Here is a 22356-nt window from a genome sequence, read left to right on the forward strand (position 1 = left end):
TTGTGGCGCATTGTCTCTTTATTGAATGTGTGTGTGTGTGTGTGTGTCACATTATCTGGTCACCAGAACGCCCCATTTTAGCTCTCCTCATCTAGAATCAAAAGCAAAGACTCCAGTTAGTCTCCATGGCAACGCGTTGGCTAGCGACCAAATAGCAGCTCACCTTCTTCCTCCTCCTCCTCTTCTTCCTCTTCTTCCTCCTCCTCTTCATCAGAGCTGAAGGTTCCGTCAGGCAGGCTGTAGACCCGAATGACTTGCTGCGGGCCCACAAAGAACCAATCAGAGGCGGCGCTGGCTGTGTGTGGTACAGTAATGGCGGAGGGCACTGACCTTGTTGGGGTCTTTGAGGATGAGGTACTTTCCCTCCTCCAGCTTGCGGCAGATGTCTATGACGCAGCGCAGGATGCCCCACGCATTCTCCATGCTCAGGTTGATCTGGCTGGCAAACTCGTTTGGCTTGAACTGTTGGGTGCCCAGAACCACGTGACGAGCAGAGTCTTTGACGTGGTAGCGAGACACGTATCTGCGGGGGGCGACGGCAATGACATCATCAAGATTTGAGACCACTTATGTTTTTGTCCTAAATTGAGAGCGCTAATAAATCCTCACCCCAGCTTGAGGTATTCAGACCCGGCCAGCATGGCGCAGCAGGTCCAGCGGGCCAGTTTGTAGCTGTTGTTCTTCAGCTCAGTGGCCAGGACAGCTCCTCTCTGAGAGTCCAGCTTCTGGCGCCAGTCCACGCCGTTACAATACTGTAAAGAAACACAACTAGCTTCATCATCACTTCCTTTTACACTTTCACCAAACTTCATTTTTATTTGGGCGGTCAACCTTTCACATCTGATAATGATATTGGACCCTTGAGTAATGGTTGAAACCCATATTGATCCAATACGATATTAGCAGGAATCAAACATACTTGTATTATCATGTAGCGTGTCATGTTAGAAAAGGTTTGATCAAGTGAAATTCGTCACATAGACCAATCGTAGGTATGAAAAACACTAACCTATTTATTATTGACCATCCGGAATGGACTTATGCTGTCTAAGTTGAAGTGGAGTGGCAATAGTTTTTGGCGACACCAAGTGGCCACATTAATTCATTAAGTTAAGCTCATGATGCAGTAAGTTGAATAATGCGGACACATTTGTTACTGGATACTTTCTAACATGCTTCTGCATTAAAGACATTGTATGTGTTAGTAATATGCAACTATAATTATTTGATACTTGTTTATATTGACAAATGTGCTGTTTTACTCTGCAATATTGTTCAATGTATGTTTACGTATGTCTAGCTTGTGTGTTTAGCTGTTGTGTACCTGCTAGCTCTTACTAGCCGTTAGCCTAGCATGTTTACCTTTTATAAATGACTTGACTAATATAGAAGAAATTGTGTGCTTATTGAGGACATTTAGATGTTAACTGGCTGTCCAGTTTTGCACAAGTAAACACGCTGCAGGACTGTACGCATTGCACATGATATCACACATTTTACATGCAAGCACATATCCATGTTAGTTTGATATCAGACAACATCTGATATCAATCATAGTGATGTATGCAGTAACACATTGCATAATTTCCACTTTTATTTGATCAAAATTGTTATTAATCTACTAGCTACTTTACTGTGAATATCTGGTTATGATCTGTTGTAACATGTACCTATTATCACTTCTGTTGAAATGTAATAATCACTTATTCTTCTGTTGTTTGGATACTTCATTAGTTTTGGGCAACACAAATGTGGGTATTGATCCAACAACAAGTAGTTACAGTGGCAGTATTGGTCATACCAATCACATACTGACATTTCTAATTTTCAACATCATTAAATAATTTTTTTATCACAATTTAAAATCAGACAAACAAATATAGCTGCGTAACAATAGCATAACATTTTTTTTAAACGATGACCTAATATTGGCTCTGATTTAAATCCTTTGCTTTTTGCCCTTAAAGTCCTCCTTTGTTTAGAGACTTAATTCCTTAGTTTGTAAACAACAACAAAAAAAACAAAATATTTTGTGTCTGTGAGTGTGAACGTTTGCGTGTGTTTGTGTGAAAGTGTGTCCGTGTGCGCGACCATCTCGTTCCACCGTCGCGAAAGTCAGTGTCCTCATGGCGTAATTAATGTTCTATCGCGTTGTGCCTCGTCCACTTACACAGTTGGAAGTGCAGCCCAGAAGAACAAAATAAATATGACTAACACTAGCATTGAAGTTGAAACATTTAAAAGAAGCAGGCGACTTTAGTTTCACTCTCTACTGCAACTCACCAGTAATCCTGGCCCGAATGCAGATTTGCAGGCAGTCACAGAACGTCTATGTGATTGTATTGGTGAATCAAAACACCCACTAATCTAATCAGAAAAGGCATTTTTATATCTAAATATTTCTAAATCAGACTTTTTGTTCAGGCATCTGCAAAGATTCTACTCCTCTGATATAAAATGTAGTCCCTGTTGTTGGAGTAACAAACACAATAGTACCAGTACACCGTATAAAAAAAAAATTCTGGATTAAAAAAAATAATTTTTTGTTCCTGACATAATCATTAAACTTGTTTTATGTGTTGGTGCACATTATTTCACAGTACCTCGTATTTTCCGCACTATTAGCCGCACCTAAAAACCACAAATTTACTCAAAAGCTGACAGTGCGGCTTATAACCCGGTGCGCTTTATATATGGATTAATATTAAGATTCATTTTCATAAAGTTTAGGTCTCGCAACTACGGTAAACAGCCGCCATCTTTTTTCCCCGTAGAAGCGGAAGCGCTTCTTCTTCTACGGCAAGCAACCGCCAAGGTAAGCACCCGCCCCCATAGAAGAGGAAGCGCTTCTTCTTCTACTGTAAGCAACCACCCGCCCCCGTAGAAGAAGAAGAAGAAGCGCGCGGATATTACGTTTCATTTCCTTTGTGTGTTTACATCTGTAAAGACCACAAAATGGCTCCTACTAAGCGACAGGTTTCCGGTTCATGAATAGACGCAATCTCTCCATCCGCACACGGACTACTATTTCACAGCAACTGCCTAAAGACTTTCAAGAAAAGCTGGCTACTTTCCGTGCATATTGTAAAAACAAGATAGCTGAAAAAAAGATCCGGCCAGAGAACATTATCAACATGGACGAGGTTCCACTGACTTTTGATATTCCTGTGAACCGCACTGTGGATACAACGGGAGCACGTACGGTGAATATTCGCACCACAGGGAATGAGAAGTCATCCTTCACTGTGGTTCTAGCTTGCCATGCTAATGGCCAGAAACTTCCACCCATGGTGATATTCAAAAGGAAGACCTTGCCAAAAGAGACCTTTCCAGCCGGCGTCATCATAAAAGCTAACTCGAAGGGATGGATGGATGAAGAAAAGATGAGCGAGTGGTTAAGGGAAGTTTACGCGAAGAGGCCGGGTGGCTTTTTTCACGCAGCTCCGTCCATGTTGATATACGACTCCATGCGCGCCCACATCACGCTGGTTTTTAATATATTATTAAAGTTTGACTGACCTATCTGACTGTTTTTTTGACATTCCCTTTAGCGCAGTTAGATGCGGCTTATAACACGGGGCGGCTTATAGGTGGACAAAGTTTTGAAATATGCCGTTCATTGAAGGCGCGGCTTATAACCCAGGGCGGCTTATGGTGCGGAAAATACGGTACCTCAAATTCAAACTGCACTTTGATGTACTTTCATTCAATATAAGTTTGAAAAACTCCACAAAGTGGGTCACCGCTTGCCGTTTGCCAAAGCACTGGTGAGAAGCACTGATGTATACAAGTAATCAAAGAATGCAAATATTAATTTACCATTTGAATGTGCTGCTTAGTAAATGCTAACTTGAAATAAAAGTCTTATAGTAGCCACTAAACCAGTTATACTTTGTTTACTACAGAATGTGTGATAACAAGCAAAAAAACAAAATAACTTTGAGGGAAAAATGTTGTTCTTTACCTCTACAAAATGTACCTAAAAAGGAAAACCGTGGCTCTAAAATCAGATATGAACCGTAGCGTAGGTTACCTGTACAGTTGCATCTCTAGTAAACACAAATATAGATATGAACAAAATGCCAGTTGCCTGCTGTTATCCTATATTACCTCAAGCAAACATGGTGTAAATGTCTGTTAAAAGATAATGCAGTAGTAAAGAGTAGTGATGCGGTACTTGTTATAATCCTGTATGGGACAATCCGCTTTAATTGAAAAAAATAATAATTGTGATATTAATCGAGATCGGATGATATGAAAAAGTTAATAGTGATCATTTTGCCCAGCCCTAATGTGTAATCAACATGCATTATCACGATATGACAATAGTAATAACAGCTCCTTCGTCTGTCAAATGTGTATAATTTTTATCATATTTTGTCTACATTGCTCAACCCAAATTGCCAATACACATGCTTTCATTATGGCCACAGTTTGACCCTGGAACAGATCATTTCTACTTGCATTATTTCCAATGAGAAAAATGTATCTGAACATTCCTACCCTAGAATCCCACTCGTTGAGGGTCTTGACGTTAATGAAAGACACTTCTCCATTGGCGCCGGTCATCACACCGTCGTGCTCACAGCGGACAATCAGGTCGATGTCTTCTCCCAACTTCCAGTGGCGGTACCTGGTGGCCGAGCGGGCGTTGGATCACAATGAGTGCCTGCAAACTTCTTGATGACCACAAAAGTTTGCCAACTCACCTGTAAGCGACAGACGCCACCTCGCCCTTGTCCATGTCCTCCTCCACAAACGGGTTTGTGTTGGGGAACTTGTACTGCTCTCCACCCTGTTGTCCACCACAAACATGTTCAAACGTGACCAATAGCTATCATCAATGTGCGTCCTCACCATGCGTAAGCACTGCTGGCTGAAGTTGTGGTTGATGTAGGTGGCCTCCATGGCAAGGTTACGGGGGGAGTTGAAGGAGTTTCCCTCATCCTGCGGCGGTTCGTTGGCGGTCTCGCTCACAGTCAGCAGATCTGCGGAGGGGGTACAGATGTGAACATGTCAAGCAGTGACACAAACTAGCGCTAGGCAGTTAATCAAATTTTGATTTTGGCTTCTCACAAACATAAAAAAAGTAATTGGAAAAAAACGATTAATGGGCCAACATGCATGCAAATTCCTGAGCTTGTAACAATGAAACAGATGACTCAGCATTTGAGTCGAAACAAGACCACATCTACTAAAAGTTTGGGATGTCACCATGGTTGTTACTTTTATTTGACAACACTAGTATGCTTACATCAATGATTACTAAACAAAAAACAAAAAAAAGGAAAATATTTCTGCGGTAGGTGTCACACAAACCAAAAAAAAATCCGCTGTTAAGGAAATTTGACATAAATGTAAGCCAAATGTTGTCATTGTGAAGAGAAGGAACATTTGTTTGGGAAAATAACGTGTCCAATACCGCTCATTCATCCCCGAAACATGTCCGAAAAAACGACTTATTTTTTTATGTGGAGACAGCCACTTGAAACAGCGACTAAACTACGACGCTAAAGCTAACAAGAGCAATCCATACACCCACAACACATCTCATCTGCTTATGTTGTTCAGAACGACTTCATCGATGTAAGATCAACTTACAAACAGGACAGCAGTCGCAACTTGAGAGGCTCTCTAACAGCCTCAAGTCGTCTAGACACTTGTCAAGCTCAGAACAGCAGCGCACTTCCCCCTTTTTACAATAACAGCGCTGTGCGCAACATCAGGACTGACTGACACAATAAAGGTTTCAAAAAAGTATTTTCGACAGGCATAATGTACATAAAGCACTTATTGATACATTTACAGAAAATATTATGCTTTGACTTGAAATATTGGCCAAAACTGTATTGTACCAATAAATGTGAGGATTTATACATTATATTAAACTTTATTCATGGCACAAAAAGCACAAACTATGGCGGTAAAGAAGTGTAAAAGGCAGAAAAGAGAATTTAAAAAAGGTTTTTATGTAATAATTGAATTTTATTGTTGTATTATACTGCTATTGTTGTCAAAAAAATTTTTACCCGTTTATTCGTTCCAAATTTATATCCGTTCTTTTAAATTAGGTCTTGTCCACATGAAATTGGAGAGTTTCATAAACGCATATTTGGGGTTAAAAAAGATCTCCATTCACAGAAGTGTAGTTTCAAAACTGTCTACACTCAAACGCATACATCTGCTGTCATGCACATTTTGTCCCATCAGAAGCCTGAAAAAAGCAGCAACAGCTGACTTGGTAAATACTCATGGTTTTGGAAATTATGAATAATTGTGTTATTAATTGTGATTTCAATATTTACATAAATAATTGTGATTATAATTTTTCCATAATCGTCCCCTCACCAAAGTCAGAGTTGTCTCTCTTGTCGAAGAAGAGCTTATTGCCGACTCTCTGCACGATGATGTCCCAGGAGTTGACGGAGCGCGTGCAGCACATCAACGTGGCCAAAATGGCGTCAGTGGCAAACACATTGCCTTGAGTCTTTGCCAGCTGCACACACAAACACAACACCATTAGGCGCAACACACTTGAGGCCATGGTCTCGTACATAGTGGTTAACGCACCTTGCGGATGACGGGGTCGTCGGTGGTGGTGACCGTGTGGAAGATCCTCTTGATGCTCTTCAGCGACTTCTCGTTGCGAGTGGTGATGCGGTCAAAAGCCTTGTTGTAGTACTCCAGGGCCCCGCAGCACTCGCTAGAAAAAAACGAGACAGGATGGTGTAAGCAGGCGTCAGCGCGGACGGCTTTAATGACGGCGACGAGCTCACATATCAAGGGGATCGGCCACTTCCATGTATCGCATCTTCATAAGTCTGGGGAAATCCATCTCCTCCTTTACCTCCCAGTCGCTGCGCACCTCCACAGAAGAATCTCTGGGCTTCAACTGGGCCTGGAAAAAGAAACCAGATCGGATGAGATCAGATAGTCCTTTATTGTCATTGCACAAGTACAACAAAACTTAGTTTTCAGCACAAACCCGTTCAAGATTAGACAAAACAAACAGTGTACAGGGTTACAGAACAGGAACGCTGATGGGTCGCCATTTTAAGGCGCCCCGTAAAAGATGGGAAAAAGGTAACGCTGGGGAAAAAGATGAGTAAAAAATACAATCTAGACAGGGCTTCTAAGGGGGCCTAGTCTGGAGTGGGAAAAAACTCTATGCAATGCACACAGACACGTTACATTTAATCACGACAAACTCGCAACAGAGGGGCGGGGAGTTGGGGCCCTGGAAGGCGACCGCTGCCATGAAGCTCTGCCATCCGACCATCACCCCGAGTTCAGACAAGACAAAAACCACTTAGTATAATACATTTTTGACACTATATATACTTTGACTTGGACGTCTTAACTTTAATTTGGGGACATGTAATAGCCAAGTTACACTTTTTTTACTACCTGGGATTTCTGGTCCCATTTCTGACGGACGCCGAACTGCTTCTGGAACTTCTTCTGCAGGCGCATGCGATCCCTATATAGAAAGTGTGAGGGGTCAAATGAGGACTGGTCTCGTGGATTTGCGTTCATTTCGAAATGGTCTCACCTCTCCTTTTGCTTGGCGCTCTTAGGAAGCGTCTGCATGTTGAACTGCGTCACATTCCTGCGGTCTTTGTCCCTGCGCAGGTTCCTCTGTTGAATCCAACACAATCCTGTTCTGTTGGCCAGCTCAAACACAGATGCATCAGGTCATAGGTCACGTTCTTACCTGAGCAAACCTCATGCGGTTCTTCTGGTAGGCCGTCTTTTGCATCCTGGCCGTGTCCACCAGCTGGAAGCTGGTCTCGTCTTCCTCATGGAAGTAAGCATACTGACTCCCACCACCGAACTGAGAGGAATACTTGTCTGTGGACACACAGAACATGTAATCCTGTCAATACGCCATGGATACATTTGGACTGCTCTAATATATTTGGAGCTGTGTGTTCATTTGCACTCATAAACATGTAGCACACTTGGTCAGCCAGAGAATAAGACAACGAAGCAAGAGAGATCATTTGTGTTGCCAATTTAGCCACTCCGTCACTATATACAGCGACTAACCAAAGCCCTTTAAATTAGGGGTGTCCTGATAAAACTTTTTCACTTCAGCTACGATACCAATATTGGACCCTTGAATATTGACTGCTATCAATATGATTTGATATCAGCGGGAATCATACATACTTTTATTGTTTTGTAGTGTGCAATGTTAGAAAAGGTTTGATCAAGTGAAGTGAGTCAAACAGAACAGTGGTGGATATGTAAAACACTTAACCTATCGTTAACCAATTAAAATGGACGTATGCTGACTTAAAGTGGTATGCTGATAAGTTTTAGGTCACACCCAGTAATCCTAATAATTTCTGAATTTAAGCCCATGACGCAGTAAATTGAATGTTGCGGACACGTTTGTTACTGGATACTTTATAACGCGCTTCTTTCTTGGAGACTTTGTACCATATTTTCTGGAATATAAAGGTGACACTTTTTTCCTATGTTTTGAACACTGCAGTTTATAAACAGTGCATTTAGTTTACAGATTTGTATTCGCTAACTGCGATAATGTTTTGCATTCAACAAATAGTTCTCATATACGCCGACAGAGACACTGAAAATGTCTGTGCTATGGTGTCATCTTTTGGACAAGTTCGCTCACTGCATGTGCTGGTGGTTGACAATGTACTTCCTATTTCTGCTTCGAACCGTAAGTAAAACTGTCCATAGCATTTCTGCTCAAAAGGATTCTTCATCACTCCAAGCAACGTTTATGTTTTTACTATATAACTACCAGTAAAACAATTCACACTTACTAAACTGTCCCTTGTGTGATGTCTGTAGAAGTGTTTTCAAGCATATTTGTACACGCTATCATAATATAATCACGCTGGCGTCGTTAACATTAGCGAATACGCTAACATGTTTACACATGTCTGCTTTTTTTGTTTATTTGATTTTTGGCATATACAGTCCAGAAATACAATGAAACACATGCCACATGTTTTTTCCCTCCCCCAAAAATGATATTCAAAATAAGTGTTAACTTACAATGGCAATCTTTTTTGTATTGTTTCACTTTCGTAAGAGTCTGTTTAGCGTATTGTAAATCTAGCTTCCCTAGCTAGTGGATCCATGACAATGACTTTGTTTTGTTTGATTAGCCAGTTTTACTACCTTGTTACAGACACTGTTAGCAGACTTTATTTATTTACGACTTAGAACGCATAAAAAAACAACCATGTAAATGATTGTCTTCCATAGGTATTGTGAATGATAGACAGCACATCTCTTTCTAACGTATGCATATTTCCAGTATGACTGATCTGCTGATATTGTCAGAGTGCAGAAGCGTTCCCGCCGTGACGTCATCTGACCCTGGATTTACGGAAATTGCCGAAGACATTCTGGGCGGAATATTTAAAATGGCCATCTGAAATTGTGGCATTTTGTGATGTTTAGACAGTACTTTGACATACTTTGCGGACTGGAAATACAATGGGATATGGTTTAGTGGATACAATGAAACACGATTGAGCATATAAAATCAACTAGTTTTTCCACAATACTGGTACTTTAAAACTAACACTAGCCATTGGGAGTTTTATTGCGGTTATCATTAAAACCATTTTCCACTCACTTTTTGCAAATGTGTCATTACAATTTATGCAAATTTGACAATTATGTCATTCCCCAAATCACAAATAGATTGCAGTCCTGTTGGGAAACACTGCGCTAGCAAACTACATAGTTAGCACTTTGTCATCCACCTCACTCACTCGTGTATCTCTTGTCCTGGTAAGTCGCTCCTGTCCAGTCAGCCACCTGACAACCACAAGAGACCGTTGTGAGTGAAACAGCAAATTATTACAAACGGCGTATAGTGTGGCCAAACAGACCTTTCCTAGACGATCTCCTTTACTGAAGGGCTGGTAGGGCATGTCTTTAAACTTCTCTGGCACGGCACATGGACCCCATCCAGACAGGTTGTCCTGGATCACAGGCGCGTTGAACTTTGCCATGACCTTAGATGGGATTAAACCACATGGAAGTTAAATAGAGTAGTCTTGTGGCGCCGCACATGCCGTTTGTTACATAGGGTCTCAGGCAATAAGCTCTTCTCTTCAGTAGTGCACTTTAACAAAAGGCACTGATCAGCTTGCGCAGTGGGCTAGTCATCATCGACCCCTCAAGCGGCCATGGTAATAGAATGTAACAGATGTAGGTTCTTACCGAATAACAGAATACTCAGAATGGTTGTTGTCAGTAATCTAAACTGGAGTCCATTGTGGACTTTTACATGACGTGGTTAAAAAGTGACACTGTTAAGACAAGTGTTAGATCATAAAGATCCCTGTGACTCCCAAACAATTTGCTATTTTATTTGATGCCATTTCATCAGGTGTTGTTATGTTGTACAGGGCTTACTCATTTCCTCTTTCTGCAGTAACAATTGTGAATGATCCACTTGACACTCCTGTGGGGAAACTTTGTTTTGATCAGAAAAATCTGCAGCCTATTCCAAAATGATTGTGTGTCTGTCTCCTATGTAATTGCGCTCTGGAATAATGTCGTGAATGACATCTGCTGGGTCAAAACATGGTCTCTTCCTAACAGGTATTTACTTACGAACAAAATCAAAGAGATTTCTTTCAAAATCAATCATCATTATTACCCTGTAAAGACTGTGATGGTTAGATACAGGAAGGACATTGATGTTACATGCACCTTATGTAACATGCATCCAGAGACTGTTTACCACCTGTTTTGGGCTTGTGAAAACACTCGATCACTATGGCAGGGCATCTGTCGCTTCATCTTGGACAATATTCATGACAAATTTGTGCTTTGTTTTAAAGATGTGGTTTTTGGATTTACACTGTATGAAAAACATTTTTAAAAGGAATTTTACCTTTGCAACCTCATTATACTATTGGCTAAGTCTTATATTCATAAATGTAAGTTCCTCAATACCCGACCTGTTTTTAGTGCCTTTAAAAAAAGAATTAGAACTTTACTTTAAAACACTCTTAACTCTAACAACCAAAAAAGCTGTGAGAACTATGATCCTTTGTTCCAAATTTAAATGATTTACGGAACTTGTGTGAGCCTATGGCTTTACATTGTGTTACATATATATATATTTTGCATTCTATTATAGTTACTTTATTGAGTTTACAACCACCTGGCGCTGTTTAGTACCGTTTTTGTACTGTCTCTGTACTTGTTTTGATCATTATTATTTCTTGATTGTATGTAAATGTTGCATATTATAAATAAAGGTTTATAAAATAAAAAAATTGTTATATCAGACTTTATCATCCGGTAGGGCTGGGTGATATATCGATATATTCGATATATCGCGGGTTTGTCTCTGTGCGATATAGAAAATGACTATATCGTGATATTCGAGTATACGTTCTCAAGCAGTTGCTTTTAGCTGCGGGCATTACACTGCATGCGTTTCCCACTCTTTCTTGTCTCTCCTTCTCACAGAGACTTAAAACAAGTGCACCTTCTTACATACGTCACGCGTGCAACATCACACGCTCCCGCGGAGCAGACAGGTAGGGACATGGTAACGTTAGCTGTGATGCTAACGGTGCGGTGCGGGTGGTAATACGAGAGAGAGAGAAGGTGCGAATCTAGTAAAAAACGAAGGAAGAATTACTTCCCATGAAAAACAGCACGGGGTCCATCGTCTGGCGGTGGTTTGGCTTCAAGCGGGAAGATGTTGAACAATTATGCGGCAAAAGCGTTGTTACAAAAAGTAGCACCACTGCTAATGTAGCATCATTTGAAAAGTCACCCGCTAGAGCAGCGTTTCTCAAAGTGTGGGGCGCGCCCCACTGGTGGGGAATAGAGACATGACAGGTGGGGCGCGAGGAACGGGAGGACATTTCACTTTAATTATTTTTTTTTAAATTATATTCTTAGATTTTTTTTTTTTTACTATGCTTTCATTTTCTATACACACTGTAAATCACTTTGTGATTCTGTCTGTGGAATCCGCTATATAAATGAATGTAAATTACTTATTTTTCCTGTAGGCTTTAAATTTCTCGGTAGGAGCGAAAGTTTGACAGACATAGCAACAGTAACTAATGGGGGCGGGGCTAAGCGGATCAAACTTTCGCGCGGATGGGTAGCAGGCTAATGTGTGAACCACAATTACACAAAATGGATACATTTGTGACTGGCACCTTAAAGGTCGTCGAGCCAGAGCCAGCGCCTGCAGAAAAACAAAAATCTGACGGGCCTAATCAACCATAAAGCCAACCGAAAAGAAAATATGATGAAGGGTATCTTGCTCTTGGAGTCACGGCAGCGGTGGTGGAGGCAGAGGAGAGACCCCTGTGTGTTCTGTGTCTAAAAGCGCTAGCAGCAGACAGCATGAGACCCAACAAATTAAAGAGACACCTCGAGACCACACACCCCAATCACGTCAATAAGCTACTTGATTTCTTTCAAAGAAAACTGACAGAGTACCGTCAACAGGAGAATTAAGCGCATGGTAAAAGCTACATCAGTAAACAGTAACGCTCAAATGGCTTCATATAGAGTTGCATACAGAATTGCACAATGCAAAAAAACACATGTTATGTCCTCGGTTTCACCTATGTGCTTATTTAGGTGTCTTAATTTAATAATAATCAGGCAACACGTTTCAACTCAATGCCTCGGATCGCTCCCGTTTATTAACAACTTCGAGAGTCCAAACTCTCCCTCCCTCCCGTGACGTCACACACTGAACACATGCTACGGTGGCTCGGACATGACAAAACAGTACATGACACCTCACACAATTGCTGAGCAGCTCATTCTCCCCGCTGCAATAGACCTGGTGTCAGTCATGCTTGACTAGACAAGCGCAGCAAAATGAAAAGCTGTCCCACTGTCAAACGACACAGTTGCGAGACGTATATGCGACATATTGCAAGTGATCTTGAGGAACAACTCGTCGACAAATTAAAAGAAAGTCGTTTTGCTTTACAAGTGGACGAAGCTACTGACAGCAATAAAGACTGCCTGTTCATCGCATACGTCCGCTTTGTGAATGGCGAGTCACTGTGCGAGGATTTGCTGTTTTGCAAATACATCAAAAAATAGAGCCACTACTGATGAGCTGTTCAAGATAATGGACAGTTTCATCAAAGAACACGACCTTATATGGGAAAACTGTGTGGCGCACAGACCATGGCAGAGTGAAGAAACGGGCTGCAGGCTCTAATAAAGAGGCTTGCGCCAAATGCGCATTGGACACACTGTGTCATTCACCGGGAAGCACTCGCGTCAAGGCAGCTCAGCCCCGAACTCAATGAGGTTTTAACATGTTGTGAGCGCGGTAAATTTGATCAAAACACGACCACTGAAAGCGCGACTGTTCTCTGCACTGTGTGAGGAAATGGGAGCTGATCATACAGCCGTGCTGTTTCACAGTGAAGCAAGGTGGCTCTCCCGGGGCAAAGTGCTGTCACTTGCCCTGTCTTGCCAAATGCATAGCTCCTCCTTTTTTGTTGTTGCAAAGATTGCAAAGTGGCACTTTTATTTTATTTATTATTGAACTTGATGCAAGTTATACCACAGCTGCACAGTTATTTTATTTATTATTGAACTTGATGTTATATTATGTTATTGAGTTTGAATGTATACAACTTGATGTTACTTGATGTTCAATAAATTTGAAAATGTTAAGCTTGGCATTAGCGTTCTGTTGGGGTGATGGAGGCAGGTGGGGCTTGAAAACTCCCCCTTGTCCAAAGTGGGGGATGACAAAAAAAGTTTGAGAACCACTGCGCTAGAGAATGAAGAGTGCTTGAAACTTCGCATGTCAACATCTCCGTTTCGGTGCCACACCAACAAAATGCCGAAACAACTATTTCCAGATCAACACCGTATGAAAAAAATAGTCAACAACAGAAGGAGATAACGTCCGCAGTAACCTGCCACATAGCGAAGGACATATAATATTTGATTTCCTATTATGCAGCTTATTTTTATTTGACACTTATTAAAATATATTGTGTGACATCATGCACAAAAGTGCACTTTATTTGTTTTAAACTATTGTAGTGGCGTTCTGTATAAAAAGTGCACTTTAATTGAGTGTTGTTTTGATATGTCATCTTAGTGACATCATGCACAAAAGTGCACTCATAGCTTGTTTTAAAATGTCTCTGACAATCTTGCACTTTCTGTTTTGGAAATGACATGAATGTTTGTGCCACTGCTTAATAACTGTTTAATACAGGGGTCACCCTGTATTAAACAGGGCGACCTGGTGCCCGCGGGCACCAGGTCGCCCGTAAGGACCAGATGAGTAGCCCACTGGCCTGTTCTAAAAATAGCTCAAATAGCAGCACTTACCAGTGAGCTGCCTCTATTTTTTTTAAATTGTATTTATTTACTAGCAAGCTGGTCTCGCTTTGCTCAACATTTTTAATTTTAAGAGAAACAAAACTCAAACAGAATTTGAAAATCGAAGAAAATATTTTAAAGACTTGGTCTTCACTAACTGACAAAGAAACAGATAACAGATTTGGTGTCCAGTTCAAAGTGTGACGTGATTTATTTAAAAATTTGAGAGTTTACTTTTGTATTTTACATGAGTTATTATTTGTACAAACATGGTGCAAAGTAATTCATGATTTGTTAAAAAATGTTAGTGGCTAGCTAGTTAAAATGGGATATTGTGATTTCACAAGACTGTCTTAAAAGTGATCATTTGAAAATGTTAAATTTTAAAAATGTGCACTTAGAGAAAATATAAAAATAAAGTGTTGCATATTGATATTTATCTGTTTCTATATATATTTATTGTGAGAAATCATTAAGATGATCAGTGTTTCCACAAAGATAAATATCATTAATTATTAATAATAACAGAGTTAAAGGTAAATTGAGCAAATTGGCTATTTCTGGCAATTTATTTAAGTGTGTATCAAACTGGTAGCCCTTCGCATTAATCAGTACCCAAGAAGAAGCTCTTGGTTTCAAAAAGGTTGGTGACCCCTGGTTTAATAAATACAGTTTTGCTAAATTGACTTAGTTGTGATTTCCCTCTCTGCCTGAAAGTTTAAAATGAGCATATATTAATGCAGTATGAACAAGAATGCTTTAATGTAGACACATAGAATCATCATACTGCTGTGATTATATGCATCAAGTGTTCATTCAAGGCTAAGGCAAAATATCGAGATATATATCGTGTATTGTGACATGGCCTAAAAATATCGAGACATTAATAAAAGGCCATATCGCCCAGCCCTAGTAAGTATATGTATGTAAATGTTGCATATTATAAATAAAGGTTTATAAAATAAAATAAAGTGTTGTATCAGACATTAGCATCCGGGCTTTATCATGATCAACAGAGAGCAGCACCAGCTGAACTCGCTAGCTTCCGAGCAGAGGTGGGTAGTAACGCGCTACATTTACTCCGTTACATCTACTTGAGTAACTTTTGGGATAAATTGTACTTCTAAGAGTAGTTTTAATGCAACATACTTTTACTTTTACTGAAGTATATTCATAGAGAAGGAACGCTACTTTTACTCCGCTACTTTTATCTACATTCAGCTCGCTACTCGCTACTAATTTTTATTGATCTGTTAATGCACGCTTTGTTTGTTTTGGTCTGTCAGACAGACCTTCAAAGTGCCTGCCTTACTGGTGACGTTTCACTTCGTTCCACCAATCAGATGCAGTCTCTGGTAAGTTGGACCAATCAAACAGAGCCAGGTGGTCACATGACCTGACTTAAACAAGTTGAAAAACTTATTGGGGTGTTACCATTTAGTGGTCAATTGTACGGAATATGTACTGTACTGTGCAATCTAATAATAAAAGTTCCAATCAATCAATCAAAAGTGTGCAGGAAAAAAAATACTTTTTTATTTCCACCGTACATCCCGTCCAAAGCCTAAAGACTGACCGCACATGAGGACGTTCCTGTCTTCACAATAAAAGTGCCGCTCCATCGCGCCTGCGCTTTCAAAACAAGAGTCTCCGAAAGCCAGGGCAAACAAGCTAGCAAGCTACGGAGTTTGACGCCAATATATTTCTTGTAAAGTGTATAAAAACGAATATGGAAGCTGGACAAATAAGATGCCAAAAATCCACCACTTTCATGTGGTATTAGACAGAAAGAAGGAACTTTTCTTCTCCTCCATTTGAAAACGTGGACGTTATCATCACTACTGTCTGATTAAAATCAACGCAAGTCATCAGAATCAGGTAATACACCAACTTATATTCTAGTCTTCATGAAAGAAAGGAATCTATATGTTAAACATGCATGTATATTCATTAAAACACCTTTAACATGTAAACAAAAACAGCAAAATAAATACATATAAATAATAAACTGTATATATCTATGTACCGTATTTTCCGCACCATTAGCCGCACCTAAAAACCACAAATTTACTCAAAAGCTGACAGTGCGGCTTTTAACCCGGTGCGCTTTATATATGGATAAATATTAAGATTCATTTTCATAAAGTTTCGATCTCGCAACTTAGGTAAACAGCCGCCATCTTTTTTCCCGGTAGAACAGGAAGCGCTTCTTCTTCTACGCAAGCAACCGCCAAGGTAAGCACCCGCCCCCATAGAACAGGAAGCGCTTCTTCTTCTACTGTAAGCAACCACCCGCCCCCGGAAGAAGAAGAAAAAACGTGCGGATATCACCGTACGTTTCATTTCCTGTTTACATCTGTAAAGACCACAAAATGGCTCCTACTAAGCGACAAGGATCCGGTTCATGAAAAGACGCAATCTCTCCATCCGCACATGGATTACTACCGTATTTCACAGCAACTGATATTCCTGTGAACCGCACTGTGGAACGGGAGCACGTACGGTGAATATTCGCACCACAGGGAATGAGAAGTCATCCTTCACTGTGGTTCTAGCTTGCCATGCTAACTTCCACCCATGGTGATATTCAAAAGGAAGACCTTGCCAAAAGAGACCTTTCCAGCCGGCGTCATCATAAAAGCTAACTCGAAGGGATGGATGAAGAAAAGATGAGCGAGTGGTTAAGGGAAGTTTAAGTTTACGCGAAGAGGCCGGGTGGCTTTTTTCACGCAGCTCTGTCCATGTTGATATACGTATGTTTGTGATTGCACATTTGCGTACATTTTGGGAGTGAACAGAGTTGTTAGAACGCTGGTTTTTAATATATTATTAAAGTTTGACTGACCTATCTGACTGTTTTTTTGACATTCCTTTAGCGCAGTTAGATGCGGCTTACAACACGGGGCGGCTTATTGGTGGACAAAGTTTTGAAATATGCCGTTCATTGAAGGCGCGGCTTTTAACCCAGGGCGCCTTATGGTGCGGAAAATACGGTATATGTATGTATGTATGTGTATATATATATATATACATATATATATATATACATATATATATATACACAATATATATATATATATATATATACTTATGATATGAGTGTGTATGTTACTCATCAGTTACTCAGTACTTGAGTAGTTTTTTCACAACATACTTTTTACTTTTACTCAAGTAAATATTTGGGTGACTACTCCTTACTTTTACTTGAGTAATACATCTCTAAAGTAACAGTACTCTTACTTGAGTACAATTTCTGGCTACTCTACCCACCTCTGCTTCCGAGTTAGCATCAATTTGACGTTAATGTCACCGATAGCTTTCAAAATCAACTTTGACGTGAAAGCATTGAAACTACCTAAACTGAGGCCAACATTGGGCACATTAAAGTATGTGAGAGACAATTCTCACAAGCGGGGCCTGTGAGTGGCTGCTAACGCAACGAGCGCTTAGGCCAGTCATCATGCCAGGTGGCCGCGCTAGCTCGGCTAAGCTAACTGTCTGCCCGCCTGGCTGCACTATCGTACCTTTTGTTCAAGTTCAAACAAGAGACGCGAGTGAAAAGAAGTCGCTTTTAAATGTCTTAAATAGCGTCTTCGTCTTCTTACCGTGGCCAATGTGACCCGCGTCAAAGGTTTAAAAAGCGGCCGGTGTCTTGGGGGTAAATCCCGGACAAGACGCCCGCGAGAAAGGAAGTGGCTAACTACCGTCAAACAGACTGTTATTCCTGTCGTAAAGTGTCGTAAACGCAATTGTAGGGCTGTAACTACCGAATAACATCAATTATTGTAATTTACTTGTTTATAAAACAATATTCATGATTATTTTCGAATAATAAAGTAGAATACCACTTATTTGTTGATGTTTAATGAGTATCTCAAAGGTTTAACGTGTAACTGCAGTTTCACGCTAAAACCATGAGGGGAGGCTGACGCCTTATTCTTCCAGATGAAGAGCAGCGACTCTTTGAACCAAGGGTGGTGGTTCCACTGAGAGCCGCACACATTTTAATCTTTTTAATTTTCAAAACCATGTGTGTATATGTGTGGGTATATGTATATATGTATATTATTTATATTTTTATATATGACCCCAAAAGGGACAAGCGGTAGGAAATGGATGGATGGATACATACAGGACTTTATCACAATATTCTAATTTTCTGAGACAATCTTGTATATATATATATATATATCACAATATTCTAATTTTCTGAGACAGTCGTGTATATATATATATATATATATATATATATATATATATATATATATATATATATATATATATATATATATATATATATATATATATATATATATATATATATATATATATATATATATATATATATATATATATATATATATATATATATATGGGGCTTCACGGTGGCAGAGGGGTTAGTGCATCTGCCTCACAATACGAAGGTCCTGAGTAGTCTTGGGTTCAATCCCAGGCTCGGGATCTTTCTGTGTGGAGTTTGCATGTTCTCCCCGTGACTGCGTGGGTTCCCTCCGGGTACTCCGGCTTCCTCCCACTTCCAAAGACATGCACCTGGGGATAAGTTGATTGGCAACACTAAATTGGCCCTAGTGTGTGGATGTGAGTGTGAATGTTGTCTGTCTATCTGTGTTGGCCCTGCGATGAGGTGGCGACTTGTCCAGGGTGTACCCCGCCTTCCGCCCGATTGTAGCTGAGATAGGCTCCAGCGCCCCCCGCGACCCCAAAGGGAATAAGTGGTAGAAAATGGATGGATGGATGGATATATATATATATATATATATACAAGATTGTCTCAGAAAATTAGAATATTGTGATAAAGTTATTTATTTTCTGTAATGCAATTAAAAAAAAAAAAAAGTCATACATTCTGGATTCATTACACATCAACTGAAATATTGCAAGCATTTTACTATTTTACTATTGCTGATTATGGCATACAGCTTAAGAAAACTCAAATATCCTATCTCAAAAAATTAGAATATTTCCCCAGACCAAGTAAAAAAAAAAAGATTTATAACAGCAAAAACCAAAATCAAACATTTGAAAATGTCAATTATTGCACTCAGTATTTGGTTGGGAATCCTTTTGCACGGATTACTGCATCAATGTGGCGTGGCATGGAGGCAATCAGCCTGTGGCATTGCTGAGGTGTTATGGATGCCCAGGATGCTTCAATAGCGGCCTTTAGCCCATTTGCATTGTTGGGTCTGGTGTCTTTCAGCTTCTTCTTCACAATACCCCACAAATTCTCTATGGGGTTCAGGGCAGGGGAGTTGGCAGGCCAATCGAGGACAGTAATGCCATGGTCAGTACACCAGTTACTGGTGGTTTTGGCACTGTGGGCAGGTGCCAGATAAGTGCTGGAAAACTAAATCATCATCTATATAGAGCTTTTCAACCAGATGGAAGCATGCAGTGCTCTAAAATCTCTTGGTACACAGCTGCATTGACTCTGGACTTGATGAAACACAGTGGACCAACACCAGCAGCTGACATGGCTCCCCAAACCATTCCTGACTGTGGGAACTTCACACTGCATTTCAAGCAACTTGGATTTTGCTCCTCTCCAGCCTTCCTCCAGACTCTAGCGCCTTGACTTCCAAATGAAATACAAAACTTGCTTTCGTCTGAAAACAGGACTCTGGACCACTCTGCAACTGTCCAGTGCTTCTTTTTCATAGTCCAAGTCAGACGCTTCTAGAGATTTTAGAGCACTATATGCTTCCATCTGTTGAAAAGCTCTATGGAGATGATGATTTCATTTTCCAGCATGATCTGGCACTGTGACCCCCAGTAACTGGTGTACTGACCATGGCATTACTGTCCTTGATTGGCCTGCCAACTCCCCTGACCTGAACCCCATAGAGAATTTGTGGGGTAGAAGAAGCTGAAAGACACCAGACCCAATAATGCAAATGAGCTAAAGGTTTGGGCATCCATAACACCTCAGCAATGCCACAGGCTGATTGCCTCCATGCCACACCGCATTGATGCAGTAATCCGTGCAAAAGGATTCCCAACCAAGTACTGAGTGCATTAATTAACATTTTCAAATGTTTGATTTTGTTTTGCTGTTATAAATCTTTTTTTTTTACGTGGTCTGAGGAAATATACAAATTTTTTGAGATAGGATTTTTGAGTTTTCTTAAGCTGTATGCCATAATCAGCAATATTAAAATAATAAAAGGCTTTCAATATTTCAGTTGATGTGTAATGAATCCAGAATGTATGACATTTTTGTTTTTTTAATTGCATTACAGAAAATAAAGAACTTTATCACAATATTCTAATTTTCTGAGACAGTCCTGTATATATATATATATATTTTTTATTTTTTTTTAATTAATTTTTTTTAATAGTAGGTCATAAAAATGAGTTATATATTTTTATTTTTTATTCAACCCTGAAATCTCTAGATCAACTTCAGCTCGATCTGTCAATATAACTAAGGAAAACCCTGTTCTTCTGATGGCAAAAATACAAACTATACAATATCACCCCGCCAAAAATTTTTTTAAGTGGAATATTTGATGCGAAGTAATTGGAGCCTTAAATAGGTCAACAATTCATAACACCATTGATTTTAATTCATTATTACTTTTTGAGCAATGACGAACGGGCCAAGCGGTAGAATATAGATGGATGGACGGACGTTTTTTTTTTAATCCCACTAAAATTATTGGGGATCCTAAAGGGCCCCCACTCATAAAAGTGTTAAAATAAGTAATTGCTCTTTTTTAAAAACTCTCCACATTTTAATCTCTAAAGCAACTTCAGATCTATCTGTTCATTTGTTAAATGTATTTAGTTTGTCCTTTTTCCATCCATCCATCCATCTTCTTCCGCTTATCCGAGGTCGGGTCGCGGGGGCAGCAGCTTAAGCAGGGAAGCCCAGACTTCCCTCTCCCCAGCCACTTCAAAGAAAACTCAGTTTTTTATATGGCAAACACAAAATATTCGGTATTTTCCCACCAAAATATTTTTAAGTTGAATATTTCACGTGAAGTAATTGGAGCTGTGAATGGATCAATAATTCATAACATTGATTTTGATTCATTATTTTTTTTAGCAATGACCGTCTTAAAGCAATATTGTTATCAGAGTCGACATTGCAACTTTTTCTCGATACATTTCCCCGGTTTGCTCTTTTATTCCACTTTTTTCTTTTATATTATGTGAAAAAATGGCCCCAGGGCCACACATTGAACACCCTTGATTTAGGCATATGTATTAATTAATTTTGAATACTGGAGTAAATAAAAAGTCCACTTGACATATATTTGAAAAATGTAATAATATCTGGAAATAATTCATCACTGTATAAACTTTGAACATTCAATTGTTTTATTGTGAAAAAGTCTCCCTTCAAACACTCACAGCATTGAAACTGTACAATCAATAATTTAAAAAAAGAAAAGAAAAAGAAACGTTTCAGCTTATTTCTCAGCCACACAGACACATTCACACCTCAGCAGCTTTGGACCCAAAAATAGTGTTTCACTTGAGTGTGGTTCTAAGTCTCTGTTATAAATCTCACAACACTGATCCTCTGCACAAGCCCAACAGGCGATATCACCCTGCTTCCCTGAAAGGGTCCTGAATCTTCTTTCTCTCCTTGTCAACAAAATAATTTAGAATCTCAGCTGAGTAAAAAAAACCACAGAGGAAGATTTAACAGCAAAAAAAAGAAAGATGAAAACACAATTACATGTTTGAGTCCATGACTGTGGACAGTAACAACAACAAAAAGTTTTCTTGGTCGTCATCAGTTCTTCTGGAATTCTTGTCAACAACAAAGACCCAAATTCATTTTCCAACTGAGACGACGCGCGTCTTGTTTTTTTTCATAGAGTTTATCATCACAACGTCCCTTAAAAAAAAAGCTGATATACATTAAAGCCCATTTTTTTGTGCAAAAGACCCCCAGTAAGTGGCACAAGCGTTAGTTCCATTTGCGGTTGTATGGTGGGAAGGGGATTCATATGGCCCCATTCGTCGCGGTTGACCTGACACATG

General features: G+C 39.8%; 1 protein-coding gene across 2 annotated transcripts; it reads right to left on the reverse strand.

Annotated features, from left to right (window-relative positions):
* Window positions 1-18064, reverse strand: eif3d (eukaryotic translation initiation factor 3, subunit D). 2 transcript variants are annotated; one of them, XM_061982164.1, is made up of 16 exons: window positions 17946-18064; window positions 9882-10007; window positions 9762-9807; window positions 7715-7851; window positions 7553-7638; window positions 7408-7480; window positions 6777-6892; window positions 6571-6703; window positions 6349-6496; window positions 4858-4988; window positions 4710-4795; window positions 4504-4633; window positions 610-752; window positions 331-523; window positions 164-257; window positions 1-91 (listed from the first exon to the last, which is right to left on the reverse strand). In XM_061982164.1, exons 2-16 carry the CDS (start codon window positions 10002-10004, stop codon window positions 78-80), a joined length of 1653 nt encoding a protein of 550 aa, XP_061838148.1. In that variant the 5' UTR covers window positions 10005-10007; window positions 17946-18064; the 3' UTR covers window positions 1-77. The 2 variants fall into 2 exon arrangements, with proteins under 2 accessions (XP_061838148.1, XP_061838147.1); XM_061982163.1 differs by having other exon boundaries at window positions 6777-6898.
* Window positions 18065-22356: the final 4292 nt, after the last annotated feature.

This window comes from Nerophis lumbriciformis, linkage group LG24 (genome assembly GCF_033978685.3).
Source record: "Nerophis lumbriciformis linkage group LG24, RoL_Nlum_v2.1, whole genome shotgun sequence".
Taxonomy (NCBI): domain Eukaryota; kingdom Metazoa; phylum Chordata; class Actinopteri; order Syngnathiformes; family Syngnathidae; genus Nerophis; species Nerophis lumbriciformis.